Source organism: Elephantulus edwardii, unplaced genomic scaffold (genome assembly GCF_000299155.1).
Source record: "Elephantulus edwardii isolate Elephantulus edwardi_28Jun2011 unplaced genomic scaffold, EleEdw1.0 scaffold00051, whole genome shotgun sequence".
In the NCBI taxonomy this organism is placed as follows: Eukaryota; Metazoa; Chordata; class Mammalia; order Macroscelidea; family Macroscelididae; genus Elephantulus; species Elephantulus edwardii.
In genome coordinates this window covers 453,958-479,340 of record NW_006399801.1, presented here as the reverse complement: position 1 = coordinate 479,340, position 25,383 = coordinate 453,958, and the positions used below count along the sequence as shown (strand labels likewise).

Genomic DNA, 25,383 nt, shown 5'->3' with positions numbered 1-25,383 from the left:
AGCTCTATTCTGCTCCTCACCACCCCACCACCCCACTAACCTCCAGAGAGGGCTTCACACTTCCCAAGCCCCAGGACTCTTCTTTATAAAGCATGACTGAACTTTTCTTCCTATATCACAGCTTTCATCTCACTCTTCCCCACTGGGAGCACTTGAGTCCCAACAATTTAAACACTGGAAGCTACATTTCCTGACCATGGTGGGTCAGAAACAGATTTCTCTCCTTCCATGAAGCAGGCCTGGGTTTGATTCCCAGCTGCTACATCTCATGTACAGCCACCATGTTTATCAACAAGACTGTGTTGGTATGATGCCACACAGGTTTCAGTGGAGCATCCAAGCAGAGAAGAACTAGGAAGAAAGGCCTGGTGATCTTCTTCCAAGAGTTAGCCATTGAAAACCCTGCAGAGCACAACAGCCCAGTCCACAACAGACATGGGCATGGTTCAGAACTGAGTGGCCTCTCACTCCATTGTGTATTGGGCTGACATGATGACGACTCACAGCAATACATTTTCCAACATGATTTTTTAAATTATTATTATTAATTATAATGAAAGTTTAGAGAGACTTAGGGTTTCCATTCATTCATAGTTGTACTTTTCTCCCTCCCCACCCCTCCCCCCCAGTTTGCTCTTCTCTTTGAAAAGTAAAAGAAAAATTCTTTAATTGTTATACAATCCCTCTCCCCAGGTCCACTCCACTATGCAGCCTTTGTTCTCGACTCCTGTCATGACAATAATACCTAATAATATATCCCTTTAAAACAGTTTTCTCCCTCATCTGTTTCAATGCAGTATACACTATTTATCCCCTCTTTCTCAGTCTCCCCCCAACCCCGATGTCAGTCCTGTTTTACAACAATGGCATCATCCAGTATATGTCCTTTTGTGACTGAGATATTTTGCTCCGCATAATGTCACCAGGGTTACCCATTTTGAATAATATTGCATGAGTTCCTTGTTTTTCAGTGCAGCTTAGTATTCCATTATGTGAATATACCACAGCTTCTCTATCCATTTGTCTCTATCCACTTGGGTTGTTTCCAACTCTTTGCTATTGTGAACAAAGCTGCAGTAAACATAGGTATACATGTGCATTGGGCTGACATCTCACAGCAATACATTTCCCAATATGATTTTGAGGAACCTGTGTTCCTGGACTCTCCCTTGCTCTTCAGCCTTGATCATTGATACTCCGCAGCCCCCATTGCTTCTCCCACCCACATACTGGAAGCGCCTCCTCCTCTTTGTTCATCTTTGTACCCACATTCTCCCCCTTGAGCATGCCCCAGTTTGTGAAACTTTTGCTAAGCAGAATAACCTACTGGTGAACTTGTTCTTCAGACTCCCAATGCGTCCCTCCCAGGCCACTCGTCTGCATGGAATTGTACCTTTAAGTTCTATTTATATTGTTGCCTTTTTCATTTGACTTCTGTGTTTGGGTGTTTTGTTGGATTTTATTTTTTTTCCACTTAAATCAGAGATGAGAACCATGAATTTAAAAAATGATCCTTCCTTCATACGATTCTTAGTCTACTAGTTCTGCTCTAACAGAACTAGGCAGCTGGGTGGCTTTAAAGAACAGGAATTTATTTTCACACAGTTAGGAAGCTAGAAATCTGAATTCAAAGTGTTGCTCTAGGGGAAGATTCTGTTGGCGCTACAGGAATTTTTTTTCCTGCCTCTTTCAGCTTTTTTAACCCCGTCATTCCTTGAGTCTCGGTGGCATCCATGTGTCTTCTGGCTTTGTGCTTAGTTCTATGTCTAATTTGTTCTTTTTTGAGAAGTCAGGTGACGAGGTTCGGGACCCTGCACAGATGTGTGGTCTCACTGACAGCGTTAGACTGCATATGGAAGGTGACTACATCATAAGACACTGCACACACTGATGAAGGGTTAGGATTCCGGCATGTTTTATTAACTTGGTTGTTACTATTGACAGAGCCACGGCAGCCACAAATGATCCATGTTTGAACACTAACTTAAAAGTTAATGTCTGGAACCCATTCAGCCATGCACATCTGTAGGCCTGGATTATTGTTGCTGGGTGCCATCCAGTCAATCTTTAATTCACAGTGACCTGTAGAACTGCTTCATAAAGTTTTCTTTTTTTTTTAGCTCTTTTGACCTTGTGGGTTTTGACCTTGTGGGTGGATGGGGTTGTTCCCCGGGGGAGCTACAGGGTGGTTTGAACCACAGTCTGGTTCGGATTGCAACACAGCTTTTTACCACTAGGCCAAAGAGCTTCCTAGTCATAAAGTTTTCTAGACTTGATGATCTGCTTTCATACAAATTACAGCCAGGAAAAACCAGTGGAGAAGTTCTACTCTAGAGCATAGGGTGTCATTGATTTGATAGTGACAAGTTATAAAATAACCAGTACTGAAGAGCAATGGTGTCTCCCTGGAGACTAAGGTGCGTCTGATACAGGCCGTGGTCTTTGCTATCACTTGTTATGCATTAGAGAGTTGGACAATGACCAAGGAGGATAGAAGGAGAATTGATACCTTTGAGCTGTGGTGCTGGAGAAGAGTATTGAGGGTACCATGGACTGCTAGGAAAACAAACAGATTCATCCTGGAGAGGGCTAAACCAGGCAGCTTCTTGGAGGCAACGATTCTGAGGCTCCATCTAATATACTTTGGACATGTTGTAAGGAAGGACTGGTCCTTGGAGAGGGACATCATGCTTGGTAAGGTGGAGGGACAGTGCAGAAGGGGAAGGCCACCTATAAGGTGGATTGATTCAGTGACTGGGGTAATCAGGATAGGTGTATCGGAGATGGTGTGATTGGCACAGGACAGAGCGGAGTTTAGGGCTGTTGTACATAGGATCGCTATGAGTCACAAGTGACTCGACGGCACATAACAACAACAAACAACAACAATAGCAACCAATGATAAGTCAAACATTCTTCTAGGCCGTATAGCCCTGGTATGTCCACTTGCCATACAGAGGTAACTTGTGGTTGCTGTGAAGCTGAATACTGTGACACTGATGTGTCAAATGCGATAACAGTTACCCATGGTGGACAGTGTTTGGTGGAGCTCCCCCATTAAAACAAGCTTAGAAGGCGGAGTGGCATCCACTTCCGAAAAGCTTGGCTCCGGAAACCCTATGAACCTGGAGAGAGGATGGAAGTCACGCAAGTGTCGAGAATTTTCATTCATAGAGTCGCTATGACTCACCTACGACTCAACAGGGCTTAACAACAACAACAATGATTAGGGAGCTCTGGTGGCCTAGTGGCAAGAAGCTGTACTTCAATTCCAAAGGCTGCTGGTTCAAATCCACCAGCTGCTCTGTTGGAGAAGGATGGGCAATCTCCTCCTGTGCAATTAACTGCCTCTGAAAACCTGCTGGAGGGGTCAGCCATGAGTTGGTTCCAACTTGACAGTACACAGAAACAATGATGAGGGAGCTCTGGTGGCCTAGTGCTAAGAAATGCCACTGCAATCTCAAAAGGCAGGCCATTTGAATCCCTGAGCCACTCCATGAGACAAGGATGGGCAGTCTCCTCCCATGCAGTTTACTGCCTCTGATGATTTATTGCTTCTGAAAACTCGCCAAAGGGTCTGCTATGAGTCAGCTCTGTCTCCACAGCACACACCAACAACAACTAATGATTAATAACAATAGCCAAACACATATCCAACCCATATTGACACAATCAATCCATAGCACATTGCCCAACACTATTGGCAGTAGAAGATAGGTGCTTAATTACTCTTATGGGATGCACTAATTAATACGTATTTGTTATAATTGGAAGGATTTAGGATAAAGGGCTTCTACTTGGGTGTTGAGAAGGAGCAATACTTTCAAAAGAAAACAGTAAATGATGTTACCTGTTCTTATTTTTCCATTTTGCGGGTGTCGATGTATACTCCTGTAATGGAGATATATAGCATGGAAGACTGAAGACTTCCCAAGGAGCTTGGCCAGCAGAGGATACGTATGGTTGTCTGCAAGAGGCTTGAGTTATGCTCAACACTGCCCTTGACTCTCCCTGTATCTTTGAGCAAATCACTTAGCCCTCTCTGTGTCTGTCTCTGTGTTAACTATAAAGAAGAAATAATAATACTTACCAGAGACAGTTTCTAAAGACTGCAGTATCCTTGACTGAATAGCCCTGCACAGACTGATATGTCTCTGGCACCTTTAAAATAATGTACTTACAGTGATAAAATTCTGGCCAGTCTAATAGTGAAATGTGAACATTATTTCATCAACGTGGTTTGTAACTGAAGTCAGACCCCAGCTTGAAGACAGGATGATTATGTAAATAAATGGCATGAAGGTTGCTAAGCAGAGGCAGGGGGCTTAAAGAAATAAGAGGAAAAAGCAGACGTCCATGGGGAAAAAAGTCTATTACATGCAAGGCAGGTGATGACCATCAAGGCTGAAGGGCCACCATGGAATCTCTAGTGGCTTTTAGCACCCAGCCCTCAGAGAGCCAGAGTTATAAAGAGGGCTGATTTGCAAGGTCTTACTTCATTTGCATACCTTTGTAAAATAATTCTTCTATCACTTTTAAGGTTGTGGGTTTTGGTTGACATGTTCACATTTTCACTTTCAACACATATGCTTTCCCCTCTGTTTTCCTACATCTCATCTCATTAACTTTCTGCGGCCTGTTGAAGATAGAGGGCAATGATGGTTCAGTAGTAGAATCCTCCTCGTTCATGCCGAAACCTGGGTTTATTTCCCAACCAAAGAACCTAGTGCACCACCACCACCCACATGTCTTGTGTGGTGCTGAACAGTTTCTAGATGAATACAGACTAGAAAAAAAGGCCTGGTAACTGATTTTCACTGTGGGTCACAGTGGTCTTATCCACAGTGTGGAATCACCCCAAGTTAAGAGCACACTTGATGACAGCTAACATCAGCAACAGCCTTGTTCTTAAAAGGACATTGACACTGGACCTTTCCCCTTTCCTTCACCAGTCCCACAATGTATATGCTTATGAACTGGAAAAGGAACCTCCCACAATGTATATGAGCTTTATGAACTTTGTATATAAACCAATATATATAGTAATTTTTTAAAAAAGGACATTAACAAGAAGTTAATGAGAACCTTATAAGCTCTATGTGCCTCCAACAATTCCTTCAGGAAAGACTCTGAGAGGAATCATCTCTCTACTCTGCCTCTCTGAATCCCCATCTTAGTTATCTTGTTGTTAAGTGCTGTTGAGTCTAGCATGATCCATTGTGACACTATCAGCAACAAATCTGAACCTCCTCCTATCTCTGCCATCCTCGTACCTCCTGACACACTGGAGCTCATTGAAGCAGTCACTGTGTCAATCCACCTGGTCAAAGGTCTTCCTCTCCTTCTCCAACCCTTAACCTTCCCAACATGATTGTCCTTCTCCAAAGAACAGCCCCTCCTAGCAACATTCCCAAAATCAATGAGACAAAGCCTCACCAACTTTGCCTCCAAAGAACACTCTGGCTGCACCCTCTTCAAGACGTATTTGTTTGTTCTTCTGGTGGTCGATGTTCAGCGCTCTTCTCCAACACCACAGCTCAAAGGCTCAATTCTTCTTCTGTCATTCTTATTCACTGTCCAGCTCTCAAATGCATAACAAATGATCAGAAAGGCCATGCCCTGAATTAGATGCACCTTAGTCCTCATACTGACATCATTGCTCCTCAATAATTTGAAGAGGTCCCTAATTGCATAGTTATCTGTTATAACAGATATACCACAAGTAAATTATTTTTGCTGACTGAAATGTATTTTCTTATAGTTTAAAAGAGTAAAATTCCAAATCTAGAAGTGTTTGTTTTTTTTCTCTCTGTTGGTTTGGGAGGAATGTCCATGAATCCTTCTGCATCTGTATGTCTGATAATACTTAGAGATTTCCACTGTCTTGGTTTTCCCTGTGCCAAGAAGCTTCCCATTCCAGGGACCTCAGTACCAGAGCATGCATTCCCCACCTGGCCATCCTTTCTTGTTCACTGAGAGTTCACCCCTCTCAGCTCTCTTTCCTCCCCTGTGATCTCTTGTGGGATAAAAGATATTTCAGGCCACACTCTAGGGAAATTTCTCTTATATGGATCAAGGGTGTGATGGAATTAAAAGGTGTTAAATTCTACCCTAAAAGCTTTTACAACTCTTCAGTTTATCAGATCATTGAGGGATTATTGAATAGCTTCCCCATATTTTGGGAGAGAGCCATGATTCAATGTGGACATTCCCTTTCTAGTATTTAAGTCTGTCAGGGATGTCCCTTGTCACCAGCATTTTAAAGCAGAACTCCTCCCTAGTACCTTCTGTTCATCAATGGGCAAATGGTCTCAAGTACAGAAAAGTTAGGGCAGACAGTGTGACCTTTAATTTTTGTCTAGTTCAACATTATTTTCCAAACACATAGACTGAATCTTACTTGGTCTGTTGTAAAAACAGCCCCCAGCTCCAACTCCCAAACAAATTCTTATTTCCCCACTCATATCACCATAGAAATGTAAATATTTCAGCCTTAATACCTCTCCTTTGTATTTGTGCTATTTTGGTTTTAATGCAGTCAGTTTATTCTGAGATCTAGCAGTTCTGAAACTTCCCAGTGTTACAGAATTTACAGTCTGTAATTCTCACTGGACGTCAACTGAGACACATACAGAAGGAACAGACTGAGGGTGCCAGCTCAGATTGTGTCCTGTTTGATAGCCAACTGCATTAACATCATCTTCTCCATCACATTTGAGCACTGCTTGGGGTTTTACCATTGAATCCATTAACTGAATGGGTGTGTGGGGGGGGGGTGTGTGTACACGCACGCCTGTGCCCACACTTGTACTCTTACACATAGACACACCTGTGACCGCCCTTCTTGTTGTCATTTGTCAGGACCCAGGATACCCCGTCTGAAGGAGTGGAAGTGCCTCTTTGGGTTTTCTAGGCTGTAATTTTTATGGAAGTACATCACCAAACCTTTTTTCTTTGGAGTCACCGGTTAGGTTTGAACCACTGACCTTTCCATTAGCAGCTGAGTGCATAACCATTGCTCCAGCAGGGCTCCTGCAGGGCTTACCATTTCCTAACACAAGTGGGACGTGGTTTCTACAAATTGTGCAGCTCCTTCCAGTTAGTTTTCCATGTACCTTGTGCACTTTATATGCTTGTGCCACTTCTTTACTCAGCCCCTTTCATAAAAAAATACGATAAATTAAAAACAAAACTAGTCCAAAACAGATACCTGAAAAATAACAACCAGTGAGTGGGGAGGATGAAACAAATGTTACTCATTCCGAGGCCAAGGAAAGAAGGTTTCAAAGAGAAAGGAGTGATGAGCTGATCGAAGCTACCAAGAGATGAGCCTCTTAGATCACTGACTCACCGTGCTTAGTGGGCTCTTTATCTTGGATGGGACCTTCTAGAGGACAGGGACATCACACTCCTCGTTATATTACTGAATAATGAGCTGAGCTTGTAGGACGTGGTGTTTGAGTCATAGTAAGTGCTCATTACGTTGCTAACTGAAGGATGGCTGGAAGGATGGAGTTCCGCGCATAATCGTGACTGCGATAATTTTATGTCATTGCCTGATTCTTGCCTTCTCTGCTCCTTCTTGTACACAAACAGCTTTACATCCAGCCCATGCTGGGAGCTGGCCTGAATTATGAGTGCTACCGCTTCGGCATCTCTCCTTCCGCGAACGCGCTGGTGATCGGTGCTACGGTGATGGAGGGCTTTTACGTCATCTTTGACAGAGCTCGGAAGAGGGTGGGCTTCGCCACCAGTCCCTGTGCAGGTGAGTGATTCCTGTCTTGTGTGGGAATCCCTACCACGAGCACTTCAGGTAAACCTGCTAACTTGGAAGCAGTTTTGGGTGACAATCAATGGCCATTGAATTGTTCTGCTCGGGCCCATCATCACTGATTAACATCTGACTAAAAAAATAGGTTGGAGAATTGCTGAGAGGATTGACTGAAACTCCCAGTCCAGTGTCTGATACTCACTTCATGTTAGTCATCATATATAGTTCCATCCTGTAAAACGTCAAATGGCATCTACAGACCAGAAGTCAAAATCCTTTGAGGTATCTTGATGGAAAATTGTAGTTTTTTGACAACTTAGACAAAATATGTAACAAGGAAAAATCATTTATAGGCTCTATATTTCCCCAAGGAGCCGTGGTGGAGCCCTGGCTAAGCTTCGGGTTGCTAATCGAAAGATCAGCAGTTCAAAACCCAATCATTGTTCTGTGAAAGAAAAGACCTATAGATCTGCTTCCATAAGGATCACACAATGGAAAAGTTCTACTCTGTCCTTTAAAACTGTCATCCAGTCAGAATTGACTTGGAGCTGATCCTCCAGTGAGTTTTTGGGAAGCTGTTAACCACATGGGAGGAGCTGCTGGTGGATTCGCATTGCCAGAGTTTCCACCTTTGGGTCAGCAGCTCCACTTCCTACGAAGACGCCACTAGAAGTCCTCACTGTGTCCACTAGGGTCACTGGGAGTCAAAATCGGCTCAACAGCACACAACCATGTATTTTTCATTAAAGAGATTTTCGTTATGAAGTAAAAAGTGAATGCTTGTTACTGCCGTTCTCAGTCTCCTAAATGATGGAACCAGGGAACCTGTCCCCTCCCTCTACCCTTGCCTTTTTTATTGGTTTGCATATAATTGTTCATACACGCTGTGTTTCATTCATGTACATTGTTTTATACAGTCATTCATACACATTGTGGTTTCTTTTAATATAATTAATATTGAGCAATACTAATTAATTGATAGTCATAGCCTTTTACCACCCCTTCTCATCAGATCCTCAATGCACTCTGCCTAGTCCTTCACTCTTCCTCTCCTTCCGTCCACTCATCTCTCCCGCCCTAGTAGGGTGTTTTGTTTTGTTTTTAACCCTTTCCCGCCTTCATCTACTCCTTTTCTCCCCTACTCCTTCCCCTTTTCAACACTTATGCATACCTTTGTCCTATTTGCAGTAGCCATATTGGCCTGTTTTCAGTTCTTCCCAGGTGACCTTCCCTTGTCTTGCTACATTACTATGTTCATTTACTGTGCATTCAATTCTGCTCTCCCAATTCCCCTGGGACCTGTCATCGTGGTAGAGTTTTCCTTGAGCTTTGTTGTGGGGATACCTAATAGCGTAAGCTCTGACATGTAGCTTGTGCAGTGGGAAGGTCTTTAGAGAAACATGGAGTTTTGAGAACTGGCTGAAGGCGTCTAATTCAACAGGAGTCAAGTCAACTTAATAGCCTCTGATTTTCTATGGAATCAAAGGAAAAGAAATACTAATTTGAAGGAAGAGAAAGCCTTACAGCTTAGCTATAGTTGAAGGACAGGCAGGAGCCCTGTACTGACTCTCCTGATAATTTACCAGACTGACATTCTGATCAAGGTAGCTAAACTCCTTGAACTTGACTCTTTCAGATTGAATAGTTTGTTTGAAGTGGAAAGTGTTCCCACAGCACCTGGTATAAATGGGAGGATTAGGTGCTCCTCGCTAATAGTCTAAGCTGGCAAGTAAAAGAAAAGTCACAGCAGAGAGTGTGTGATTGGATTGCCAGGGACAAGAGGAAGAAGAGTGTGCATTGAGGAAGTATAGTTGTAGATTTCAGAAATAGGATTTCAAAGGTCAATATCATTTTGGCTGTTTGGATTAGGAATTGGGAGCAGAATGAGGTCCAAAAGTTGCTGTGGTGGCATGCTAAATGGTTGCTATTGAGTCACTGTGGACGCTTGAAGACCCCACGTGTGCAGTGGGTCATTCTGCTGCATACGGCTTGGGAGGGCTGACACCTGTTGGAAGCTGATCGCCAGGCCTTTCTCCTGAGGTGCCACTGAGCGATTTGAATCCCCAGCCTTTCTCTTAGAAGCTGAGCCCTTGAACATTTGTGGCATACAGGGTCTTCTTGGTAGCCTGTTAAAGGGCTGGAAATTAAGCAAGTATAGAGTTAAAAGAGAGCTAAGGATCAAGAGGTGCAACAGAAAATCATGCCAGGCAAAAGTCAGGTGGGTGAGCTCAGGTATGGGGTAAGTGATCCCTGAACTAAAGACTCCTGCACTTTTATAGGCCTTTGGGTGTGGTAATCGTAAGGGCAAGGAGAAAGAGCTAATGATAGAAAAGTAACAAAAGAAAATGTAAGGGGTTATAATCTGCTTTATGCAGATGACACAACCCTGCTTGCTGAAACTGAGGAGGACCTGAAGCACCTGTTGGAGAGGGTCAAGGACTGTAGCCTTCAGTATGGATTGAAGCTCAATGTCAAGAAGACAAAGATTCTCACCACTGGACCAATTGGTAGCATCAGGATGGATGGTGAAGAGATTGAGATTGTTAACAACTTTAGTCTGCTTGGCTCCACAGTCAACACTCTTAGCACCAGTAGCCAGGAAATCAAAAAATGTATTGCGATGGGAAAGTCTACTGTTAGGGACCTCTCTAAAGTACTGAAGAGCAATGGTGTCACTCTGGATAATAAGGTGCGTCTGATACAGGCTATGGTCTTTGCAATCACTTGTTATGCCTCAGAGAGTTGGACAATGACTAGGGAGGATAGAAGGAGAATTGATGCCTTTGAGCTGTGATGCTGGAGAAGAGTATTGAATGTACCATGGACTGCCAAGAAAACAAACAGATTCATCCTAGAGAGAGTTAAACCAGGCTGCTCCTTGGAGGCAAGGATTCTGGGGCTTCGTCTAACATATTTTGGACATGTTGTAAGGAGGGACAGGACCTTGGAGAGGGACATCATGATTGGGAGGGTGGAGGGACAGTGCAGGAGGGGAAGACCCTCTATGAGGTGGATTGATTCAGTGACTGGGGTAATCGGGATGGGTGTGTCAGAGGCAGTGAGATTACAGGACAGAGCAGAGTTTAGGGCTATTGTACATAGGGTCGCTATGAGTCACAAGCAACTCAATGGCACATAACAACAACAACCACAAGGGCTTATAGTGAAATGCCAGATGATCGTGTAACCAGTGGTGCAAATAGCTGTTAACAAAAAAATTGAAAGTTCATCCAAAGGCATCTAGAAAGAAAGTTCACGTGCTCCACTTGTAAAACTAGCCATCAGAAACCGTACAGAGCAAGTTTGACACTGACAGTCACGGAGTCATTAGGAGTCACATCAACTCAACAGCACCTGGATATTTTTGTGGAACTTAAGGAAAAGACTTTGATGAAAGGAAAGGTTCCTGTGTGTGAGATAGTTTGAAGGATAGGCCGGGACGCTCTACTGACCGTCCAGATAATTAACCAGCGGGCACTGATTAAAGCACCTTAGTTGGGAGGAAAGCTGCAGAGATGAAAAGGAGCCTTGTTTGTGTAATGCACTACATTTTGCACTGCTAACCAAAAGGTCAGTGGTTCAAATCCACCAACATCTCAATGGGAGAAAAAGATGGGCAGTCCTTTTGTAGAGATTTACAGCCTTGGAAGCCCAGAGGAGGGTTACCATGAGTCCAGATCCGCTTGACAGGAATGGATTTGGGGACAATGATCAAATCCCCTGAAGAATTGGAAGGGAAACCAAAGGAAGGCCCATAGGCAAAATGCCAAGTGAGCTGAGATTACTGAAACAGGAAGGGAGAGATTTTGGTTATTTCTTCAATATCTAAATCATGATCTTAAATTGGAAATTCGGGTAAATGAAGCATGTAATGCTTCAAATAAGTGATGCTTCATATGCTTGTTTCAATATGGTATAATTCCTGGAAAATTAAGTAACAACTTGGAGAATAAAAGAAGAGAAATATAAGAGGTGAAAAATTGCATGGAATCTTTGACCATTTCATTTTATATTTAAATGAAAGCATTCAACTCAGAGTCTGTATTTGGTATGTTATAATGTCTTCTTAAGTATCAATACCGACTTACTTGATTAGTGGATCTTTCAGGTTTCCACTTTATGTCTTAAACTAAAGCCAGCTGCCATGGAGTTGACTGACTCATGGTGGCCCCACGTGTGTCAGAAGTGGTTCTGTGACAGAAAAACGGGTAGTCTTTTCCTCTTTGGCATACAGCCTCCTGAAAACCCACTGGAGGATCAGCTAAGAGTCAGTTCTGACTCAATAGCAATGATTTTGTAGAGTTTCATTTTTCAGAACTAGATTGCCTGGCCTTTCTTCATAGGTTTGAACTGCCAGCCTTTTCGTTAGCAGCCAAGCATTTAACCTTTTATACTACCCATAGGTTCCCACTTTCTCCATTGGTCAGTCATGCAATACTGTTAGTCTTTTTGGACAAGTATTAACTCTTTCTGCCCATCAGGTAAGCCTTTTCTCTGTTGCATTAAAAATACTTCTTGAAACCCTACTTCCCAGCTGTGAATATTTTCACTTAAACCAAGAGAATCTAAGAACTAAGGCAATTTTGCCCACAATTTTTGTTCTTGTTAAATGCCATTAAAATACAGGCTACTATGGCAACAGCCGTTATAGCGTCCACTTTACTTAATACTGCAGAAAGCCTAATAACCATATGTTTCTTAAGAGAATTGCTGTTGGAAATACCATAGTTTAATATTTAAGCACTTCCAGGCAAGGCAACCTTTTGTCCTGCATTTCATGGTGAATTCTTTGTTAGGTTTTATTCAACAAGTTTTTTGTTCCTTTGGGGGGGGGGGAATATATATATATATTTGGTACTTAAACATTTGATTTTACCAGCTGTGGGAATATCCACTGCTGTATGCCTTCTCTTCAGTGCAAATTGTTTAGCCATTAAAGTAATTACTTTACCCTCAAGGCTGCAATTAAAGGAGACTGCACTCTGTAGAACCATGATAAATTGAATATATACTCAGAGGGTTTTTTTGTTGTTCTTTTTCTTCTTTTTAAAAGAATTTCATTTTAATTATAAAATATTTAAAATATTTTTTAAGATCACACTCCTGAAGAACTTTCAGGTTTAATGAGTGCTAACAATTTCATACTTTTTTCTCCCAAAAGTTTATCCTAGAAATTAAAAAAAAGAAAAACCACAGACAAGTACATGTAGAGTCCCACCACTTTCCCAGAGTCAATCTTTATCCTGAAATTGGTGTTTATTCTTCTCATAATTATTACTCTACATTTTTAGTGTTCCTGCAAGGTATGAGAACCTTGATTTAGATATCTCTTACTGTGCAACTGAAAAAAACTCAAGCTTGGAGCCACAGTGTGGGAACTAACTTAGAGCTGATCCTCTAGTGGGTTTTCTGAGGGTTTTCTGTAAATCATGTGGGACGAGACTGCCCATTGTTCTCTCAGAGCTGCTGGTGGATTTGAACTGCCAGAGAAGTGTGGCTTTTGGCTTAATTGCACAACTCTCTACTGGCTCTGCTACCAGAGCTCACTGTGCATGTTTACCTTCATATTTCTGTGAGCTGCTTATGGGTCATGTCAAGTTGGACCTTCAACTTCTGGTCACCCATGCACAACAGGACAAAATGCTATCAGGTCCTGTGCCATCTCCGTGGTCCTTTGAAATTCAGACATTTGTGATCCATAGGTTTTTACTGGATGATTTTTGAAAGTCTTCCTAGTTCATCTTAGTCTGGAAGCTCTGATGAAGCATGTTCAACATTATGTTGTTGTTGTTGTTAGCTTTACTTGCTTCTGAGTGGATTTAGACTCATGGTGACCCCATGTATTACAAATTTGAAATACTCCATAGGATCATTTTCGTTGTAATCTTTATAGAAGCTGACCATGAGTTTCTCCCACTGAGCTGCTGCGTAGGTTTGAACTGCCAACCTTTGGATTGGCATCCAGTGTTCAACTATTGTTCCTCCATGGTTCCTGATTCAAATTGTGACAACTTGGTGGGCTTGACAGACAAATGGATTGACAAATGCACCTGATGTGCATTGGCTGGGAATCCGTTCTAGGTGGTGTCTGGCATGAAAAGCAGGAATTCTACCACTGGACCACTAATGTTTCCTTGTCCAAACGTGTCAGCTATTTATTATCTTATACAGTTTCTGAGGGTCAGTGATGGAGGTCTTGTGGCCCAGGGTTTCTGCTGGGGCTAGACGATCTGCTTCCCATCTCACTCTCTCATGTTGGCCAGGTGCCCTCAGCTGTCTGAATGCTGAGCAGAAGCGGAGATGAACTGCCAGCTGTCCTAAGTAGCTGATTAAGACAAGCCACAGTGAAAGTGACAGCAAGCCGTTAACCACTTAGTGTGATAGTACAAATGGGAGAAGTCCTGAAGGAAGGCACCTAGTGGCTCTCTGTTCCACATTTCCTCAGGAACAAAGTGGTGAGGGTCAGGCGGATCCAATACAATGTAGAGGAGGATTCTTCTCACAGGGACCCCTGAACAAGAGGCTTCTATGATTTTATGGACCGTGGGGCCAGAGAAATAATGTTGAAGAGGTCTGTGTCAGAGTGGGGCAAGTGTCATCAAAGTTCCCTCTCTTCCTCCTCTTATGGAGGCTTCAGGAAAGGGACCCCGGGAAGGCTCTGGGGAGGCACCTTGCCAGACACACAGATGTGCACTGAGTGCTGGGCTGACTCCCTTGGATGGCAGCGCCTGGCTATGCACCAAGTCAGGTTGGAGAGGGCAGTTTTCCCAGAGACCAGCTAGGTAACAGCTCTGTGACTGCCTGTAGTGAGACTTGAAAAATCACACAGGTTTTTAGCCAGAAACCTGATTCCTCATTCATCCCTTGCCGTGGGGTTCTCGCCACACGGCTGCCCAAGTGTCTTCACGGGAGCATCTGGCTTCCCAAAAGTGAGTGATCCAAGAGGACAGTACAGCCAGCATTCAACATGGAAGCTGCAGTTCATTATGACTGAATTTTGCCCTCAGCTCTGCCCTGTTCCATTGACCATACAGTAGCCCAGCCCTAACCACCATGGGAGGGAAGTGTAGGATGGTAAATACAGATGGCAGAGGCACCTTAGAGGCTATGGTACCAGTTCTTGGAAAACGACCTCATGTAGAAAAGTAGAGAGGCAGTGGCAGAAAGGAAAACCCTCAGAGAGATGGATTGACCCAGTCACTGCAACAATAAGTGTGGAAGAGATTGTGAGGATGGTGCATGATAGGGCAAGGCTCCAATGTGTGATCCACAGGAGTCACTATGTAAGTCAACTTAATGACACCTAAGAAGATTATCATACACTATAGCATATTGTTGTTGTTATGTGCCGTCGAGTCGCTTGCGACTCATAGCAACCCTATGTACAACAGCCCTAAACCTTGATCTGTCCTGTGCCAATCGCACTGTCTCCAACACACCCATCCTGATTACCCCAATCACTGAATCAATCTTCACCTCATAGAGGGCCTTTCCCTCCTGCACTGTCCCTTCACCCTCCCAAGCATGATGTTCCTCTCCAAGGACCTCTCCCTCCTCACAACATGTCCAAAGTATGTCAGACAAAGCCTCGGAATTCTTGCCTCCAAGGAGCCTCCCGGTTTAACCCTTTCCAGGATGAATCTGTTTGTTTTCCTAGCAGTCCATGGTATTCTCAATACTCTTCTCCAGCACCACAGCTCAAAGGCATCAATTCTCCTTCTGTCCTCCTTGGTCATTGTCCAACTCTCTGATGCATAACAAGTGAGAGCAAAGACCATGGCCTGTATCAGATGCACCTTAGTCCCCAGAGAGAGTCCATTGCTCTTCAGTAACTTTGGAGAGGTCCCTAACAGCAGACTTTCCCATGGCAATATGCCTTGTTTGTTAAAACAAGATGTTGTTGTTGTTGTTGTGTACCATCAAGTCAGAATTCTCCTATAGTTGACCCTCTGATGGCTTTTCAGAAGCAGTTTATCACATGGGAGGAGACTGCCCATACTTCTACTGCAAAGCGGCAGATAGGCTCGAACCGCAAGCCTTCAAGATTGCACTGCAGCTTCTTGCCACTAGACCAAAACTCAAAAGTCATCACTTGCCCTCAGTCAGTTTCAACTAATGGCCACCCCAAAAATGTCAGAGTAGAGTTGTGTTTTCTGGGGTTTCCAAGCTGTGACTTTCAGAATCAGCTCAACAGGACTTTGTTCTAGGATGCCTCCAGGTGGATTTGAACTACAAACCTTACACTTAGTAGTCAAGTGCCTAACCGTTTGTGACACCCAGGGACTCCTAGCCAAATACAGGGTTTCTCTTATATTTTTAAATGTACATGAGTACTGTGGTACTACTGTATGTGTCTAAAAAAAGCTTGCTTTTATGCTAAACATATTTTCTAGATTTTTCCATCTTAATTTGAGTATCATTGTTGTTAGTTGCCTTCAAGTCATCTCCTAAATCTGTGGTGGCTCAAGGTAACGGAGAAGAACTGTTCCATAGAATTTTCTTGGCTGGAATATTTATGGAAATAGTTCACCAGGCCCTTCTTCTGCAGAGCTGCTAGGTGGGTTCAGATCATCAACCTTGACTCCTTGCACTACTCTGGCTGCTTGATAGAAATACTAGGTTATTTATAGAGACTACTCTGTCCTATCATGAGCATGTTGGACATCATAAAGATGGCTCAGGATAGGACAAGGTCCTGATCTGTTTCAAGGTTTCCTGTGATTTGTAGTTGACTAGATAGCATTTAACACCAACATTCACATCATATAAACTTTATTAATATGCCCAGTATATTTACCCAGCGAAACACTAATTAACATTGTTTCTTAACATTTTGTACTTAGAAACAGTGCTACAGTGAACATTTGTGCACTTGAATGACCTCTATTTGGAAAAGGTCTTTCTAGGATATTTGGGATTCCAGTCTTCAGTATTACTGGCTGTTATCAAATCTGTCTTCAAAGTGCTAGACCAATAGCATCCTGTAAGAATTTCCAGCCCCACAGAGGATTTTTGTATTTGCTTTTCATGCCTCCCAATCTATGTGTGCAAAATATTAATTCATTGTAATTGGTTACTCATGAGATAATATAACTTTTATATGTTTTTTAGTTTATTAGCTATTGAGTTTTTTCTAAGAGCTTCTTAAAAGCATGCATGCATTTTCCTAATTCTCCTTTGTTGCTGTATATGAATTCTTTGTATACTTAAAATAGTAACTTATCTGAGTTATGTGTATGACAAATATCTTGTGTAGATTTTAGTTTTATTATGTTTGGTGTTATTCATGTTTCCCCCCTGTTTTAATGAAGCCAGATTTATCTTTCTTTTCCTTTTGGTTCTATATTTTGGTGTCCTGCTTAAGAAATTCTTTCCTCATTTCAGAAAATACTATTTTATTTCTTCTAACATGTGAAGATGAGATCTGACTTTTTACATGGACATCTAATATTCTCAACATCGTTTATTGAAAAATCTAACATTTCTGGTTTTTCTAGTATTTTATTATGAAAAGTTTAATATATGGAAAAGATTCAAATACATCGTGTAGACCAACTACCTAGATTTAATAATTTTAAAATATTTTTACCACATACCATTATATATATATGTATATATGTAGTTTCAGCTGAATCATTTCAAAGGAAATTGCAGAGATTTTAATATTTTACCCCTAAATCTTTGATTGTATAATTCTTAATAATAGCAATAATGTAATATACCATATAATAAGGTATTTTTTATCATTGAATGGTACACATGAGAAATACTGAATTTGCAATTGATGTGTTAGAAATCATTTTACAACAAAAGAACTTTTTTATCAAAAGTACATTTTTAGAGCCTAACAACAACAACAAAAAAGATACTTATTTCTAAATTTTCACTGTTCTTTCTTAATATGTTGTTGTTGTTAAGTGCTGTCGAGTCGTTGGCTACTCATAGCAACCCTATGAACGAAAGTCCTCTACACTTGTGTGCGTGACTTTCATCCTTTCTCCAGGTTCATAGGGTTTCTGGAGGCTAGCTTTTTATGGAAGTGGATGCCACTTCTGCTTCCAAGCTTGTTTTAACCGGGGAGCACCACCAAACACTGTCCACCATGGGTAACCATCATCGCATTTGACACATCAGTGTCACAGTGTACAGCAGCAAAAATACAGTTATTCTAAAAAAATTTACAAAATATAGTTAGTAATTAAGAAAAGAAAAAAAAATACTAGTAATCCTACCACTCAGCATTGATCACTGTTTACACTTTGGCATTCTCCATAATGTTTATTTTGTTTTCTTTCTTTCTATTCATTGTTGCACAACAAAAGTACATTTTTAATAGCAATAATTTCCTAGTACTTTGCACTGTCTAAAAGATATTCAGATTTTCTGTATTGTCCTCAGAATGTATTTCTTAGCTGTTTTGTTAGGCAGAACAATTGTTTTGCATATTTCATATCTATCTGGATTTGTCTGAGTATTTCACTTAACTTGTGCCTCTAACCTCATAGCCTGTAAATTGGAATTTAGGTCTCAAGGCTCGACTGGATTCAGGCTAGTCACAGGATTTGACTTCTATCTCTGTCATGTTCCAAGTACTCACCCCTAACACACACACACACACACACACACACACACACACACACACTGCATTGCTGTCAAGTTAATTCTGACTAAGTACAACCTTGTTGGATAGAGTAGAATTGCCCCGTGGAGTTTACAAGGCTGTAATCTTTATGGAAGGAACACTGATAGCACAGTGCATTATTTTTACTTTTCGGGGTTTTTTTTTGTTTTTTTAACTTTATTATTTTGTGTGTGTGTGTACCGTCAAATCGGATCTGACTGGTACAGGAGGAGATTGTTCCTCCTTTTCCCGGCAGAGCATCTGGTGGATTTGAACCGTGCGCCTCTGGGATCGCAGTGCAGTTTCTTGCCACTAGGCCACCAGAGCTGCCCTAGTGCATTATTAATTGAATGCACTGCTGACTGAGAGTTCATTGGTTTCAATCCACCAGCTGCTATGTGGCAGTAAGATGAGCCAGTCTCTTCCTGTAATGGTTTACAAAGTCAGAAAAAACAATGGAAGTCACCAGGAGTCAGAATCTCCGTGCTAAAAGAGGATTTTTTGGTTTTAATCATTGTGGACTGTTGCATCTTTCTGTGGAGTTACTGGTGAGTTAGAAACATTCACTCCTTATTTTAACAGCTAAAAGCTTCACCATCACACCACCAGAATGGTTCCTTCTCTCATATGTTGTTGTTGCAGCTGTGTGTCATCGAGTCAGAACCAACTCATAACTGACTCTCCAGTGGATTTTCAGAGGCAATGAACTGCATGGGATGAAATTGCCTATCCTTCTGCTGTGGAGCAGCTGGTGGATTTGAACTATTTACCTTTGAGATAGCAGTGCAGCTTTTTAGCACTAGGCCACCAAAGCTTCCTTTCTCTTATATACCTAGATGGATTTCTGAGTATTCTATCTTGTCCCATTGATCTGGTCATCTATCCATGTGCTATACCATGTGCTTTTAATTTTTTTGAATTGAAGTAAGATAATGTCTGGCAGGAGCTTGAATCTTAGAGATTCTTTTTAAATGTGGTTGTTGTGAAATACATATAACAGGACATTTTCCATTTCAGCCATTTTTACATGGACAATTTGATGACATTCATTTTATCTACCTTGATGTATAACCATCACCACTGTTTCAAGCTTTTCATCACCCTTCACTCAGTTCTCATATTTCTTCTCTCACCTGCCCCTGAAACTACTACTAATGATCTCTAAGCATATGCCTTTTCTAGCTTTTTCCTCTAAGTGGGATTAAACAGTATTTGACCATTTGTGTCTGCTTTATTTCACTCAGCATAATGTTTTCAAGATTAATCCTTGCTGTAGTGTGTACTAGTTCTCGATTCTTTTTTCTGGCTAGGTAATATTGCATTGTATACATAGCCCACTATTGCTCAGCCATTTATATGTTGACATATACGTAGTTTGTTTCTGTCTTTTGTCTGTTGTGAATAATGCTACTATGAACATTGATATACTCTGAGGCCTATTTCTAATTGAGGAATGTCTCTTGCTTCTGAACTCAGCTACATACTTAAACATCAAAGGTTTTTTCCTCCATGTGTTAATAGTTTATATTATTTTGATGTGCTATAGTAGGAGGAAGGGAAGCTCTGGTGGCTTAGTCTTAAGAAATTACACTGCCAAAGGACACACTGACAAAGGAAATTAATCAGATCTGGCTTTGACAAGCACTGTGGCAATTGGAAAATTAAAACAGACTTTCAAGGGGGGAAAAAAAAGAAGAACGAACTGGGGAGGAGGGTAGAGAAAATAGTGTAACAATGAATGAATGAAAACCCAAAATCTCTGTAAGTGTTCATTAAAATTATTAACATTTAATAATAGAAAAAAAGAAATTACACTGCCAATCCAACAGTTGTTCTTGTTGTTGCTAGGTGCCACCAAGTTGAGTTCAATTCATAGTGACTCAATGAACAGCTGACCTGAACCCTACCCAATCCTGTGCCAGCCTTATCCTCTCTGACACACTAGATCCTATTACTGTGGTCACCTTGTCAATCTGTCTTATTGAGGCTCTTCTTCTCATTCGCTGACCCTCCATCTTTGCAAGCATGAAGTCTCTTTCCAAGGAATAGTCTCACTTAGCTATGAAAGACAAAGCTTCACCATTTTTGCCTCCAAAGAGCACTCTGGCTGCAGTTTTCCCAAGACAACTTTTTGGGTTTTGAGCAGTCAGTGGAATAGTCAGTACTATTCTGCAGCACTATAGATCAGAGACATAAACTGTCCTTCTGTTACTGTTATTCATTTTCCAGCTCTCTGATGCCTAGCAGCTGATTAAGAAGACCATAGTTTGAATTAAGCATGCCATAGTCTTCAAACCAGCATCATTACTCTTCATCATTTTGGAGAGATCCCTGACAGCAGACTGGCTCAATGCAATACATCTCCTGATCTCCTTACTGCTGGTACCAAGGGGTGTAGAGTCTTGATTCAAGCAAGATGAAATCATTGAGAGCTTCAGTCTTTTTCCCCATTAAAAAAAATTCTACTCGTTTATATACAAAATTCAAATACATTGTTTTCAAGAACAAATTCTTTCCATTTCCCTCATCCCCCCACCCATCAAGTTGTACAACCCCATGATTAATCCCCCTTCTCCCTACACATCCTCATCCCTCTGCTTCCAGTCTCTCCCACCCCTCTCATCCTTATACCCATTCTATAATAATGATTTTATAAAATATTTATCCTTATGTGACTGAGTTAGTTCACTCAGCATAATGCTCTCCAGTCCCTCCCAAGTTAGGTAATAATTTACAAAGTCATTTCTCCTGTGTGCTGCATACTATTCCATTGTGTGAATGTACCACAATTTCTCAATCCATTCATTTGTGGTGTCAGCTTCAGTCTTTTCTCCATCTATCATGATGTTGATGATTAGTCCCATGATGAGGACTTTTGTTTTCTTGGTGTTGACACAGTTCACATCTGCCAGCTACTCCATGGGAGAAAGATAAGCAATCTCCTCCATTCAGTGTACTGCCTCTGAAAACCCACTACACGAGTAGCTGTGAATTGGTTCTGATTCATTGGTACACAACAGGAAGTTCCAACCCAACTCCAACTACTGTTTGGTGGAGCCAGCATCTTTGAGTGCTAGCCTTCTTTCTATATGTCTTTTATTTTGATTTTGTAATAATAATAATACTCATGGAAGCAGCCGCCACGAAATAAAATGATGCCTTGCATGGGACAAATGTGTGGCGAAAGACCACTTTATAATCTTAAAAAGAGCAAAGATGTTGCTTTGATAACGAAAGTGTGCCTGCCAGATCCATGATCTTTCCAGGCCCCTCATATGCATATAAAATGTGGACAAAGAAAAAGGAAGACAAAAGAAGAACGGATACATTTGAATTATGGCCCTAGTGAAGAATACACAATATACCATGGGCAATGAGAAGAAGGAACAAATCAATCTTGGAGGAAGGACACTCAGGAAGAAGCACTGCTTAGAAGTGAGGATAGTCACTCTTTGTCTCATGTGCCTTCGACATGCTAAAAAATGATGAAGATGCTCAGTGAGAATGGTGCTCTGGCTGCACAATAGGCTGAACTAGAAGCAATGACGGTGAGGAGAGGGCATCACAGGGGAGAGTTTCATTCTGTGACTCCCAAGATCTCTGTGAGGCAGAGCCAACTGATGGCATCTAACAGCAAGAGAAACTTTGGTAATTGTCAGTATAAGATAATAATGTTTGTGAGACAACCCTTAGCTTATAGAAGAATCAAGCTTCTCCTTAAGGGTAGGAGGACTGAAGGGATGTCCTTGATTAGAATCTCCAGAAGTGATTTTCTCAAATGCACACCAGTCTCCACTCTCACCTCCTTCTTCACTCAGAGCATATCAGAATGGTGGTGGATGGGAGGGAGATGGGTATTTCCAGAAAGTGTTACTGTCTCTGCCTCTCCTCAGTGCACCCCAACCTGTTGAGGGTCCTGTCCATCTCAGTCTCAGAGCCAAGTCAGGCTCACCCTGGGCCTTTCTTCACGTGGCCTCACATCTGTGGAGCAGATATGTGATGGGCACACTTTAGCTGTGTCTCTGTTGCTTGGGCCGAATGTGGTACAGTCAGGAAAATATTAGAGTGATAAAACTAACTTCTGTAATCTTAAAGTCTCTAAAGCTTCTGAAATACCACCTATCTCTTTTTATAGATTGAGACATTTAGCACCCAAGAGCTGTGTCGATTTCAGCTTGCACAATTTGAGAAACATCATGGATGACAGCAGTTATTTCTCTGTAAATTCTTCTTGCCGTAGGTTGAAAGTAGATCATCCAGTTCACATTCACGTTTAAAAATAGGGACGTTAGCTCTTAAGCACAAAATCTCAAAGGTATACTTCTGTCATTCATTTAGAATACAATCAAAAGATGCCAGTGCCAGACTACCTTAAAGACTTATATAGGCGAGGCTTGCACTCCCATTTTACAGAAATGAACACTGAGACCTGAAGTATTACATGTCTGTCACTTGTTAATAGAGCAAAGGGTGGTGGCTGTGGGCCGAGAATCCTACCCCTGATTCTTTCCAGTTAAGTCCTCTCCACTCAGAACACATCTCAGGGGCCACATGATTAGTATGAAAGACTGTTCTTTTTATTTCTGTCTAGTATGGAGAAAAAAAAGAGCCAACCCTTGTAATTTTCTACTACCCATCCCTCTACGTGTAGTATTATGGAAGCCTGCCTGTCACCCCGCATCCTAGATGCTTTGCCACCAAGTATTTAAAATACCAGCAGGATCACCGAAGGTGAACACGGTTCAGGGTAGCTTCCAAACTAGGAAGAAAAGCCTGGCAATCTACTTTAAAATAAAATAATAAATAAATACATACATACAACCAAACATTCAAATCAAAACCTGGTGCACATCATCAAGAGAGATCGGCTCGCAGAGTCAGATCTTGTGTTTGGTGAGACAGGACCATGGAGAGTGAAGGAGGCCTTCAGTGAGATGGATTGGCAGAATCCCCTCAGAGGTGGGCGTGCTAGCAGTCACAAGGATGACAGAGGACAGGGCAGTGTTTGGTTCTGCCGTACACAGGTTGTCATGAGTGGCAGTGGACCCAGTGCTATCCTTCCATCTATCTGTCGATCTTAGAATGTCTTCTTGGTAAATTGATGAGGGTTATTTTTTCCCCTAGCAATACATTATCAACTGTGTCTTGACCTTTTGGGGAAAAAAAGTACTTGAACAAGACATTAATTAAAAAATATATTAATTGTTGTTGATTGCCTTTGAGTCGAGCGTAAGTCATTGCAACCCTACAAACAAAAGACCTGAAGTCTTTCTATAACTATCGACGTTTATCATGTTCATAGAGTTTCCAGAGCCATGTTGTTTAGGAAGTGAACACCACTTACTAGACACATATACTTAAGCACATCACTGTTTGACATGTGTTAACTCAGTTATGTATCTCATTGTATCGAGAGATGAGGAAACCAATACATAGTTCAAGGCCAAGGTCAGGTAATTCATAGTGAAGAGCCAGAATTTAAAACTCAGAAGTCTGTCTCCAAAGACCTATGGTCTTAACTCTAACATAATACCTTGTTGTTATGTACTATCGATTTGATTGTGACTCATAGTGAGCTTTGCCCTGTCCTGTACCATCCTTACCATCTCAGGCAGGATTAAGCCCATTTTTATACTCAGTTTTGTCAGTATTTCTCATGAAAGTCTTCCTCTCTTTAACCTTTCTAAGCATGTCTTTTTCCAAGGACTGGCCTCTTGCACGGACAACATGCCCAAGGTATGTGAGACAAAGTTTCACCATCCTTGCCTCTAAAGATGCACTTCCTCCAACTTAGATTTGTTTGTAATTTTGACGGTCTATGGTCTATTCAGAATCAACACTCTTGTCATCAGCAGTCAAGAAATTAACAGATGAATTGCTCTGGGAAAAGCTGCTGTCAGGGATCTCTCCAAAGTGCTAAGAGCAGTGATGTCAGTCTGAAGAGTAAGGTGCACCTGATTCAGGCCATGATCTTAGCAATTACTTGCTATGTGTCAGAGAGATAGACAATGACTAGAGTTGACAGAAGAAGAACTGGTACCTTTGAGTTGTAGTACTGGAGAAGAGTATTGAACATACATCATGGACTTCCAAGAGAACAAATAGGTTTTACCTTGGAGTGTGTGAAACCAGGCTGTTCCTTGGAGGCAAGGGTTTTTGAAGTTCTCACATACTTTGGACATATGGCCAGGAGGGACTAGTACTGGGAGAAGGACATCATGATTGGAAGAGAGGAGGGACGGCACAGGAGAGGAATATCTCAGATGAGATGGTTTGACACAGTAACTGGGGAATGACGGTAGCTGTGTTGGAGACAGTGACATTGGCTCAGGATAGAGCAGAATTCCGAGCTATTATACACAGGGTCACTATGAGTCGCAGGCAACTCAATAGCACATAACAGTAATAACAAATAGTCTATTCAATACTCTTCAACAACATCACAATTCAAAGATACCTATTCTTTTCTAGTCTTTCTCATTCATTGTTCAGTAAACACATTCAATATAAAAAGATTTGTTTTATGGCCATAAGTGTCCTTCCAGTGGATCTCCAGAAGGAACTTTAAGTCCACTTTTCTTTAATAGTGAATAGTTAATTAGCAAAAACACGGGTAGTTCAGTGGTAGATTTCTTGCTTTCCATGTGATAGATGCAGTTTTGATTCCCAGGGCATCTCATATGCAGCTTCCTCTCTTCCATCACTGGAGGCTTGCATGTTGCTCAGCAGGTTTTGGCGGCACTTCCAGACTAAGATGCTCCAGGAGAAAAATCTGATGTTCTACTTTCTGAAAAACATCCAGTGAAAACCCTTTAGATCACAATGATCCTATCATAGTTGAGGCATTGAACTAGCATTTAATTTCTGTTGTGCACGAGATTTTCCATGAGCCAGGGGCCAACTGAACATTAACAACAATTGAACAGTGACAACACCAGCAGCAGTTTGTTACCTAGTGTGAGAATACTATTGTTTCCTGATTATACATTCT

At 41.7% G+C, this 25,383-nt stretch overlaps 1 protein-coding gene across 2 annotated transcripts in view; it reads left to right on the top strand.

Moving 5' to 3' along the window:
* Window positions 1-25,383, top strand: part of BACE2 (beta-site APP-cleaving enzyme 2) — a 166,526-nt gene that overhangs the window by 120,533 nt on the left and 20,610 nt on the right. For both annotated transcript variants that reach the window (XM_006886708.1, XM_006886709.1), the window contains one exon: window positions 7,597-7,765. In XM_006886708.1, the coding sequence (XP_006886770.1) occupies window positions 7,597-7,765 (169 nt within the window). The remainder of the gene's footprint in view (window positions 1-7,596; window positions 7,766-25,383) is intronic.